Consider the following 11,974-nt stretch of genomic DNA (forward strand, 5'->3'; position numbering starts at 1 on the left):
AAACTAGATCTTTGATTTTAAACAAAATCCCCTTAGCATTCAGACCTTAACTGTAACTTAAGTTGATATGGTGTAATACTTGGGTAAAATGGGTTTTGCAACATCTAAAGAAGTTGCCTGTTCTACAACCTACGGGGTCAGCATGAATACATTAGAGACAATTTTAATAATGTCATACGATTGTTTGATAATACTTATACATATAATTATAACATATTATTAGTGTAAGCAATTAATATTTTCAGCATTATATAACAAATTATGTGTTCTGGAAGTGTGGCTGCAGTTCTAATTGCTTTCATTTGTGATATAGATACCTGACAATTCAAGGAAAAAGATTACTTAAAGACTCAAAGAAATTCAAGGACCTCCACACTGCTGGCCTACTGAAATGCTGTAGTACACGAAAAAGTCCCTGCCGGTCTCCAGATGTAGCTTGAAGTTGATTTTCTCAAGATCATTTCATGTGTCATTAGGAGGAAGGCAAAAAAAAAATGTATGAACCATCTACCTTGGAAAAATTACAGAGAATTTCAATTGTCACTTGTGAATGGTTCCCAGTAGGCTTTCCATTCTACAGATTCCTATGTTAAGTCTGGTACATATTGCTAGAGAGGGATGCAGCTTAGACCCTCTGCCATACTTGTTTGCTACGCTGGCAGACCTTAATAGACTCTTGACAGAGAATTTGCAATTGGGGGTGAAACTGGTGATGTTGTCTTGGTTGGTCAGATTATTTCTTTTAATTCTTAAAAGAAATAAATATGAGCACATCTGCCTAGAAGTGTGAGCTGGCCAATATTGCATGAGGTAGAAGTTTACTTACCCACCCACCCCCAAAAGCTGGGCGGTGGTGGCGCACGCCTTTAATCCCAGCACTCAGGAGGCAGAGCGAGGTGAATCTCTGTGAACTCAAGGCCAGCCTGGTGTACAGAGTGAGTTCCAGGACAGGCACCAAAGCTACACAGAGAAACCCTCTCTCAAGAAGAAGAAGAAGAAGAAGAAGAAGAAGAAGAAGAAGAAGAAGAGAAGAAGAAGAAGAAGAAGAAGAAGAAGAAGAAGAAGAAGAAAAAGAAGTTTACTTACCCCAAGGAGTTTTCGAGTATAATAGTACTTAGGTCCATCATCATAAACCTTGTAGTAATGGACAAAGAGGAAGACATTCAACCCCAACCACACCAGCTGCACAAACAGAAAAAGTCAGATGAAGTTTATAAATCTAAATGGGTAGAGATGATAAAAAAAAAAAAATCCCATATGACACTGGAGTCAAGTGAAGGACAGGACTTCCCTCAAGTTCAGACTTTGACATTGATGGTTACAGAGCTGAGCACAATCAGTTTAGAGGCAGCTCTTTGCTATTCCAGTGCCACTCCACTTTTCAGTAGCTGACTTTATCTTTCTTCATCGTTTTGCATCATGACTCCACTACTTGGTCAACATATTAAATTAATAACAGTCTGTCTCATCTCCTCTCTCCTCCTCTTTTCATCTTAAGCTCAGACAGAGAGGTAACAATGGTGGATAAGTAAAGTGAGAAGAGATGGAAATCCAGTATTGTTGTTGACTCAGCCTGTAGAAACTGCCCTCTAATCTCGCAGAAGCCAGTCATCTACTTGCAGCACATACAGCTTACCATTCTATCTGGTAAGTTTTCCTTCACTTTTAAAGGAGGGGATATTGAACGTGGGCAAGGGGGTCAAGGTCATGAAATTTACAAAAGTAAACATTCTAGATTTTAAGTTCGCATTTGATGTCAACAACCTTATGAAGGGATGATACTGCCCAGTCTTCTACCTTCAGTTCCATAGTGATTTTCTTTCAATATTAAATTATTAGTTATTATTAATACTAGCTATGAAATACCCATGAATGCTTCCTAACAGTCTCTCTTTATGAAGAAGGTGCTACAGAAACTTCATTTCTCACCCCGCCATTCCCCCTAACTCTAGATTTCTAAGCCATGTCTTTACTTTCATCTGTACGCATACATAATTTCAAAGACTACTTCCTGGGAAACTGTAATTAGAATGAAAGTTGTATTTCACCTTGTTTCTTAGGTGAGTCACCTGCCCTTAAAATGGTAGCAAGTACTCAGGACTACAGTTTCAAATCCCCATGTTCTATTTTGCATTAGAATGTTGGTTTGGCATGAGCCATGTTTCAATCAAATATTTTTTGTTTTAATTTTATTCGTGCTATTAATTTATGTATATCTCCAGAACTCAAAGAGTCCATGCATTACATGGTAAATTTTTACCAAACTTCCATTCATAAGCGATTTTTGATATCATGCTGCATTAGCTGTTTGGCAAGGATATTTAGATAGCACATTTCTTTCAAATTCATCCTTAATTGCTTTGCTGAGAACACTAACTCAAGAGTACAGAACAGAAATCAATGTGTAATTGAAAATTAGCCACAACCTTACTTCTGAAATTGTGTCTCAAGATAAATAGGTTGATATATAATTGTATATTATAGACATACTTTATATGTATATAAATACATATAATATACATACTGCATATGTATGAGTCTAAATTTCAAGTTTTTCATCTCAATTTGTTGCAAAATTCACAAGTAACTACAGTTCAGACCTCATAGGGAAAAAAAAACGTGCTTGTTTTAAAAAGAAATTTGAGAACTTTGGTCATTTGGGTGTTATTACTGAAATAAAGGTAGATCCCTTCCCATCCAAGAAATCTATAAGAATAAATATTATTTAGAAAACAGTAAAGTTTTAATTGACCATTTTAAGTAGGTCACATAAAAAGTGGAAAATTTTTACCTCTGAGCAATTAAGAAAAAATCTCAGTATTAGAGATCTTTAGTACTAACTGTCTTCTATTCTCTCTGTTAAATGCTGGCTAATTTTATAGTCTTAGTAACTCAGAAATAAACTAGGAGAAATGAGAGCCATTGATGCATAGTTTTAATGACATTTAAATAGATGTTTGTTCACAGAGTAAGTACATTTCTTAAGCAAACAACAATAAGAAAACCCACTGCTCTATTTTGGCTCCCAAGAGAACTCCAGCATGTTAAAGAGTTTAGAATTTCTCTGTCGTTGGTACTTACAATGACAAAGATGGAGAGTCCCTCATTCACAGCCCAGTTCCCCATGGTAGCAAAGGTTGAGTGTGCTGGGTCTGCCTCTCTCCTCCACTGTGCTTCTTCTTTGTATGAGGAAATGAAAACAGCAGCCTTGGGGCAATATGTTTCCTTTTCTATTATCAGAAATTAGCTAATCATTGGTCAACTGAAGGCCTGTTTCCATAACAAATTTAAATCTTTAAACCACGTAAAAACTCCAGAAAGAAAAAGGATCTCGTGATTCAATCACATTGGAAAATGAAATCAATTGCTACAACTGAGAGACTATTTGCCAAGTTTTTAAATTTGTTTTATTATTTATCAGGTTATTTGTGCAGCTTATGAATGTATTATACTCAGTGGATAAATTTTTTTTAGCTAACAGTTGTCTACTTGCAAATTTCAAGTTATTCACCTAACCATGGATAAAACATATAGGTGCTGGGTAAAATATTAAACACATGTGACATCTTCTGACAGGCTCTTACAACAGTATTTAATCTTACTGGATAAAGTAAAAGGAGTGATAGATGCTGTTTATAGAGTATTAACCATGTGCCAATTTTACATCCTAAAATGGGTATAGGTCTATATTGTGTACATACATTTGTGAATTGAAACATACATATAAATACATATGTATGCATACACAGAAACATACTTGTGCCCACATATACATCAATTCAGTTGATTCTCATGACTCTACTCCTATAGAGTCGATTCTATTTTATGATTACATTTACAGATGAGGAAGCCAAGATCCAGAGCAGTGAACTTATTTAAACCCAGTAACAATGCCAAGGAATAGTGCAGGTACTCATTTGAAAGTCCAAACAACCAACATTACCTGCAAGTAAGATACCAGGGGAGAAAAGTTTAAATTTGTCAGCTCCACCTTAAATCACTCCACACAGGACTACAGGAAAGGGAAATGTACCAAAAGTACTCAAATGTTTAGATGACAATCACGTTTCCAGGCAGACATTCTATATGCTGTGCCTAAACATAGATCAAAGGTATACCAGTGTATGGTAGATGCTAAAGCTAGATGTAGCACAACTACCTCCTGACTGCTACTCTGTCCTCAAGACGTGAAACAGGTGGATGGTGACCTGACTGTGTGATGAAAGTTGACTGTACAAAGATGGCTGTACAGTACTTGCAGCTAATAGAGAAGTTCAAGAAACAAAGCAGAGCCCTGGAAGAGGACAAAAGAGCGAAAGAACCGAGGCACAAACTCTCTCGGTTGTTGTCTACAAAACACATGGACAACCTCTGGGATTGTGCCAATTAGTAAATCAGTATGTTTTTGTCACTGTGTGATAGTTAAAGAAAGGTAGTTTGACTTCCCCATGGTAATCAGAACATGTATAACCCACACAAAGCAAAACCACCTCCTGGGTTCATTCCCCAAAACAGATAAATTCAAAGAATCATTAGAAAATCGGAACATTAGCAAGTTACATGCTTCTTTGTTTGCTGATCTGTTGGCCTACCCTCTCTGAGTACTGCTGTATTTCACAGAGAACGACATTTGTCAGCCAGCTTAGACTGACGGCTTCCGGTTGGCCCAGCTAAACTGGAGTAGAGAAGCCACAATGTTTCTCACCGCAGAAGTTTGCTTCAGGAGGCATTCACCAGGTGGGTGAATTGCTACTCTGTCTCCAGCTTCCCCTTCAGCCCTTCCCTTCAGTGTGTGAGCACCTGCTAGTCAGTAGCATCGTAGGGCTCCAACTTGCCAGATGGCCCTGGCTGCTGTGCGGGGGCGGGAGGTTAGACAACCACCTCCCAATTCCCCTCTGACTGAGAGCTAACCACTTCCTGTAGTTATTCTTTTTTTATGTTGCCTCTTGTCCCCTGTTGGGATTCTCCACTTTTCCATCACCCATGTAACACTTGTCTGGTGTAAAAGTCTCTGTCGAAATAGGTGGTTTCTGTTTTTTACTTGGATTTTGAAACCAAGTAATTCAGATGAGTAGTTGTTTTTTTTTTTTTCATGTAGCTAAAGAAGTGAAGTGAGTCGTAAATGCCTAAGGAACAGTAAAACACCATAAACATGAATTCCCTTTATCTTCTCCACTCACAAACTCCCTTTTAAGGATGACTCCTAGTCTTTCAAGCTTTTCAAAATTCAACAAGCTCTTCTGTATCTTTCCCCTCGTTTCTCTTTCCTACCTAATGGGTTATCTTTCCTGTCCCTCTTCATGTTTCCTCTACTGTTTTTCATGTGTGTTCTGAAGCCTGTGCTCTACTGCAGAAGAACCGAGAGTGCCATGCACATTCACAGACTAAGAAGCACTACTTTCTGTTTCTTATAAACGTGCTCGGTGGACGTTAACCCCTCCTTTTCCTTCCCTCTAAAAGTTCAGAAGAAAATTCAGAGAAGGAAGCATTTTGCCATGGGTAAGCAACTATTCCCTTCTGTTGATTGGTCCCCCTCATGAAACTAATCACGACACTCCGAGTTGCATTTTCCTGAGTCTTTAGAGCCTCAATCAGTTTCACAGCTGGAGAAGATCAGTTGCAATGAAAAGTAAAATCTTTCTTCCATGGAAACTAACTTCCCTTTTGAGAAGACTAAGAAATCTGCAGTGTGCATTGCCCTCGGAAACACAGGTGGACAGGGTGATAAAGGGGCAGCGGGATTAGCTGTGTAGCACTGATTACACAAGGAGAATAAAAAAACCTCTGGATTAGCTAATGGGTATTAGCTAAGGGCTCATCTTGTCCCCATCCATTCAGCTTCCACTGGCTCTTGAACTGGTGGCATTCAGTTAGATTGTGGAAAACTTAAGCACAAACTCACAAGCCCTTGAGACACAGGAGAGAGGCAGTCCCAAGTTTCAGAATATTCCCTGATTTCACTTCCTGAATGTGATTCTGTCTTTTCTGTCTTGATAGCTCAATTTGCAAATTAGATTTCCCACAATTTCAAGGAGGAAAATTGCTATAGAAAGGGAGAGATGTAACTACATCAAAAGTCCTGATGAATTTTGTTCCTAGTGCTAATGAAACTATGTTTTCTTTCTTTTGTAGCTAGCTTGTGTTCACTGGACTTTCCAGAATTGTCGTGTTTGGCAAAATCTGCAAAATTTGCCTAAGGTTTACTATGGAGAATTCCCTTGGACACAGTGATTGTCTTAAGTTGGGTCCTTGACATAAACAAGAGCAATCAGTGTTTTTGCATTCTCGTGAGGAACAAAATTAAAACTGTTTTTCTCTTCCTCTTTGTCAATGATGTATGTCTTGTGTGACTACAGTCTGTCACTACTATCATGTGCTAAAAAAATCTGAGTAAGAATTATATCAGGACATGGAGGAATGAGCTAGAACTGACAGGGAAGCCTCCCCTGAGGACTAGTTCTCATACTATCAGAAGGTGCTATGAAGCCACCAAGAGAGAAGAACAATCAAAGTCCTACCCAGATGTCAAGCCTACACACCACAACAATGACTGGCCAGACAAGATATCCTCCACGGTGCAATTGCAGCACAGCTGTCTAAATGGACTAAAGGCACCCCCATTAGGAGGGAATTCATGCCTGGTACAACGAACCTAGCCAAGTACTAGTGACTGAGGCGGTCACAGACCCTAGAGGGGAAACATGATACTGCTGTTTTCCTGGCCCAGTACAATGTATAACTGTATTCTAATCACTTCTCCTTCCACCCACACCAAAGAAGCTTAGCTCTTCCCTCACCAGAAAAGCTTCTTTTTGCAGCAGCGGCTACTACAGAGATCCACAACTAGTCAAAGCACAGAGAATAAGTGACTGTGGGTGCTCTTCCAGTTTGCTTTCTGTTCCCGTGATAAACACTGTGACCAAAAGCAACATAGGTTTATTGCATCTTACAACTCCCAGGTCACACTCCATCACTGAAGGAAGTCAGCACTGAAATTTAAGGCAGGAACCTGGAGGCAGGAACTGAAGCAAAGGCCATGGAGGAACGCTGCTTACTGGCTTACTTAATCAACCTGCTTTCTTTTTTTTTTTTTTTTTTTTTTTTTTTTTTTTTTCGAACATTTCTCTGTGTACTTTTGCTTTCCTAGCTCACTGGTACCAGGTGGCTCGAACTCAAGAGATCCGCCTGCTCTGCCTCCGAGTGCGGATTAAAGCGTGCCACCACTCCGGCACTCACCTGCTTCATACAACCAGGATGGCACCACTCAAAGCAGTCTAAACCCTCGTTCATCAGCCACTAATCACGAAAATGTCTCACAGACAATCTGATGGAGGCAATTCCTCAACTGAGATTCCCTCTTCCAGATGACTCTAGTTTCTATTGAGTTGACAAAACCCTACCATCAAAGGTGACCCGTCCTAATGATTATATCTACCATGCAACCTCTACACCTAAAGCTCAGGGAACATAGAGGAAGAAGGGACACAAAAGATTGCAAGAAACAAGACTGAGATGCCTGCTGCTGCTAGATAATGTCTTCTAGCCTTGACAAGGATGCTGTATCCATAAAAGCTCAACAATATGGTTGCCTAAATAAGACATGCATAGGATAATACCAGTTAACCTACCATTGTTAATGGGGAAAATCTCACAAGGCCCTGCTCCTAGATGAAGAGCTATAAGCAATCAGTGGCTGCGGAGGGAGGGAAAATCACTTTTTTTTCTGGTGATAAGCATCTTGATAGGTTATCCAATCCCAAGCTGTCAACCTTAAACACATATACAGGTGAGCAACACTAAATGGACTCAGTAGGTTTTACATAATACATGTATCTATGTAACAACAACAATTATAGAATGAGAGGTCATGTGTTTGAGAGGCAACAGGAATGGAGGAGCAGAAGAAAGAGGTGGAAATAATGTAAACATAGTATTGATGAAATTCTCAAAAGAATTTAAAATGGAAAACTAAAAAACAAAGAGGGCATATACAGGAAATTATAGCAACATAAATAAAATCTGAACTAGTAATGAAGACGGGGTGAAGAGATTTGAAGAGAGAGATGCTAACAATGTTTGAACTCTTAGTTTTATCTGCCTAGACATGTAGGCATTTCAGTTATTTGTAAAGCGTGGGTTTCCTAGGAAACGGTCTCTAAGGTAGAGATTAGTGTGCAACATTATTGGAGAGATTTCTTGCAGGTAAGTATCTAAGAAAGGAAAGAAAAGATAAGAAAACAGGAGTGTGCCAAAAAGAAAATGAATTATCATGCAGCAACCCCGCAATCTTGTGGGGAGATCTGAAACTGGAGTGACTCTGAGTAACCTTGGGGAAGATGACTCTGGATTTTAGTTGTTTGGTTTGGTTTATAGTTATAGTCTTGTAACTATAACCAAGCAAGCCTGAAACTCACAGTGTTTCCCTTGTTTCAGCCTTCTGAGTGCTGAGATGCTCAACATGGGACACCACACCTGGAAAAGATGGTTTTATCAGAGACAATCTCTGTAGGTGTTTATAGTGTGATAGAAATAATATGCCTTGTTCATGAGAAATCACTCTGCACACTTACAGATGAAGGAAAAGCTCTCTACTGAAGTGCCTGGCCCAATGGGGCTAATTCCCAAAGAACAGTCAACCTTAAATAGATGCCCCTAGCTTATATACACCTTGGGCTTATGAGTTTAACATAAGCACTGTCATCCTTAAATCTCTTTCAGGGCCGGGCGGTGGTGGCGCGCGCCTTTAATCCCAGCACTCTGGAGGCAGAGGCAGGCGGATCTCTGTGAGTTCGAGGCCAGCCTGGGCTACAGAGTGAGATCCAGGAAAGGCACAAAGCTACACAGAGAAACCCTGTCTCGAAAAAAAAAAAAAATCTCTTTCAGGTCCCAGCTACACTTTGAACAATTTGAACAGAGACAGGAGACTGCAAATCTGGTCACTTGGGCAGATGGGAGATTTACACAGCAAAGATCTTGCCAGAATTGTTGTTTAAGTACAACAGTGTTGTTCTTTCTGAATAGTTGTTGCCTGGGCTCATCTTGCTCACCTGGCAGAATTATGCTTCCTGATAAGCCCTTTCATACTTAGCTTTGAAAAAGCTTGTAGAGTGTAGAGTTGTGGTTCAGCCTCCAGTTCCCTGATACACAGAGGAAGAAGACACTAAAAGAAGTCTCCATATGCATGCTCAAAGCTTAAGTGAGCACGCAGCAACTGACAACGGAACTGTCCCTAACCAAAAGGAAAGAAGCCAATGCTGACAGCTCTTTGATCCAGAACTTCGAGCATCCAGCACTCTGAGTATACAAACTTTTGGTTCTCAAGTCATCCAGTCTATGCAACTTTATTATGACAGCCAAAGCTAACAGCTAGGTGAAATAGAAAATCAAAAATGCCCCACATAAGTCTGGGACTGGATGCATGTCCAGGAAAGACCTAAGAAGATCACAAGGGCTCACCTCTGACTGATTTCTAGGCCCAGATCAAGCAGAAAAATGAAGGTGTTAGGTAGGGTGCCAGCTCTGGGAAGGATTGATCAATGGGACCCCCAAAACAGGACATACAGAACATTATGTAGTGGTGGTAATTCCAGATAGGCCAGATCAGGGCCCCACAAAGAGGACATAAAGAACAATAAGAGATGGTGATGGTCCATTCTTGCTGCCAGTGGACCACTCACACTAGCTTCTGCAACTTCCTTAACAGGAAAACATATAGAGAATGCTGTTAACCTTTCCTGAGTGATTTTTTTTTTTACTTAAATGCTTATGCACATTCTTGAATCTTATATAACTACTTAGATTGAATTTTTGAAAAAAATGGGCTTCTGGGGAATGTATACCTTCTTCCTGGAAGTAGCTGCCCTGCAGGAGGGCAAAAAGAAATGAATAACACAGGAAAAGAAATGTAAGGCCATGTTTGTCAGGGTCAAGGCTTTTCTGCTGGGTTCAGCCCATTCATTTCTATAAAAAAAAAAAATGCATTCTTGCTTCTTTGCTTCCTCTAATTAAACTGCTTACTCTACTACCATATCTCATCTGAAGCACAAGAATCAAGACTGCTTCTGGGTCAAGAGCAGAAGAAACTGGAGACATCCCCTTAACCATAACACAGGGTAACGTCAAGTCAGAAATTGCCCAGCTGAGGGTAGAAGGAGTGCCCTGCTTGGACCCAGAACCAATCTTCAAGGACCAAGAAAATTTTTTCTTTTTCCCTTCCCTTCCCTTCCCTCCCTTCCTTCCCTTCCCTTCCCTTTCCTTACCTTATCTTCCCTTCCCTGCCCTTTCCTTACCTTATCTTCCCTTCCCTTCCCTTCCCTTCCCTTCCCTTCCCTTCCCTTCCCTTCCCTTCCTTCCCTTCCCTTCCCTCCCTTCACACACACACACACACACACACACACACACACACACACACACACACACACAGCATCAGTGGTCAAGACCCATTCCTCATTCTGGGCTGCCTTGCCCAATCCTAATACGGGGGAGGGTGGGGAGGGAGCTTAGTCCTACCACAACTTGATATGCCATGCTTTGTCAATACTCATGTGAGGCCTGCCCCTTTCTGAACAGAAACAGAGGATGGGGGAGGGAATGGGAGGAGAGGAGGGAGGGAGAACTTCAGTCAGATATAAAATAAATGAATAAATTTAATTAATAAAAATCAGTATGGTGTTTACAAAATAGTTTTGAAAGTTAGTAAAAAATATAATTGAAAGTAAGTAGGAAGGCAACATAATTTTTGCAGAGGGGAGAGAAGTTGAGTAATTGCATGGCAATATTAAAAATACCTAGTTTTCTACAGACAATTACAAGATATAGAAAGATAAACTATTGTCCATTCATAGGGAAAAAACAAATTGACAAAGAAAAGTCCTCAAGAAAACACAGACATTGGACTAAATTAACAGTATTAAAACATTCTCATGGAGTTAAAACAATGAACAGAAAACTAAAGGAAAATATGTCCATCATGAAAATGATGTTTCTATAGATATAGGCTATCAATTAAGAGACAGAAATTATTTAAAAAATAGAAATTTTGGATCTGATAAATATAATAATTGAAATGAAGATGTACTAGATCTGAGAAAGGCAGAAAAGGCAACCTGTGTACTAAAATATATGTCAAATCAAATTATTTCCTTTGAGGCAGAGTGAGAAAACAGAATGAAGAAAATGAAGTACCTATAGTACATCATAAACCATAATGCACACAAAGTGTGAAGTACAGAAGAAACGAGACCAGGAACATGTGATAGTTACACTTCATTGTTAACTTGCCAGGATCTAGAGTCACCTGGGAGATAAACATCTGGGCATATCTGTGAGGAAGTTTCTTGATTGGGTTGAAGTCTAACTGTGGGTGGTATTATTCCACGGGCTGGGGTTGTAAGCTGACTAGAAAGGGCAAACGGAGCTGAGTATCAAAATGCATTGTTCTTTGCTTCCTGACTGTAGTTACAATGTGATCAGCCACCACAAGCTCCTGCTGCCATGACTTTCCTGCCATGATGGCTTTTAGCCTCAAACCGTGAGTCAACATAAACTGTTTCTTCCTTAAGCCGTTTTTGTCAAATATTTTTATCGCAGCAAGAAAAGCAACTTTCGGGGGACTGGAGAGATTGCTCAGAGGTTAAAAGCACTTGTTGCTCTTGCACAGGACTCAGATTTGGTTTCCAACACTCACATGATGGCTCACAATCATATGTCACTCTAGTTTCAGGGAGTCCAGTATCCTCTTCTGGACTCCAAGGGCACTAGGCACACATGTGATGTAGACTCATACCTATAGAATAAAATAAAGTTCAAAAATATAAAAAAAAAACAACTAACACAGAAGAAAAATATATGAAGAAATAGTGTAAATAGTAAAAAGAACTCTCCAAATTTGGCAACAGGCATGAAGATGCTCAGCTCAACAATCCCCAAGCAGGGTGGTGTATTTAAAGTGATGAAAGAAACAATATCTGTTCGT

The 11,974-nt window shown here is 39.8% G+C and overlaps 1 protein-coding gene across 1 annotated transcript in view; it reads right to left on the minus strand.

Annotated features, from left to right (window-relative positions):
- The window catches only part of LOC114701319 (cytochrome b-245 heavy chain), a 38,259-nt gene extending 34,900 nt beyond the window's left edge, over positions 1-3,359 (minus strand). Inside the window, exons 1-2 of the mRNA XM_028881407.2 lie at positions 3,082-3,359; positions 1,087-1,182 (exon numbers count right to left, since the gene is read on the minus strand). Coding sequence (XP_028737240.1) covers positions 1,087-1,182; positions 3,082-3,126 — 141 coding nt within the window. The 5' untranslated portion in view covers positions 3,127-3,359. The remainder of the gene's footprint in view (positions 1-1,086; positions 1,183-3,081) is intronic.
- Between the last annotated feature and the right edge of the window lie 8,615 nt (positions 3,360-11,974).

This window comes from Peromyscus leucopus, chromosome X (assembly GCF_004664715.2).
Source record: "Peromyscus leucopus breed LL Stock chromosome X, UCI_PerLeu_2.1, whole genome shotgun sequence".
In the NCBI taxonomy this organism is placed as follows: Eukaryota; Metazoa; Chordata; class Mammalia; order Rodentia; family Cricetidae; genus Peromyscus; species Peromyscus leucopus.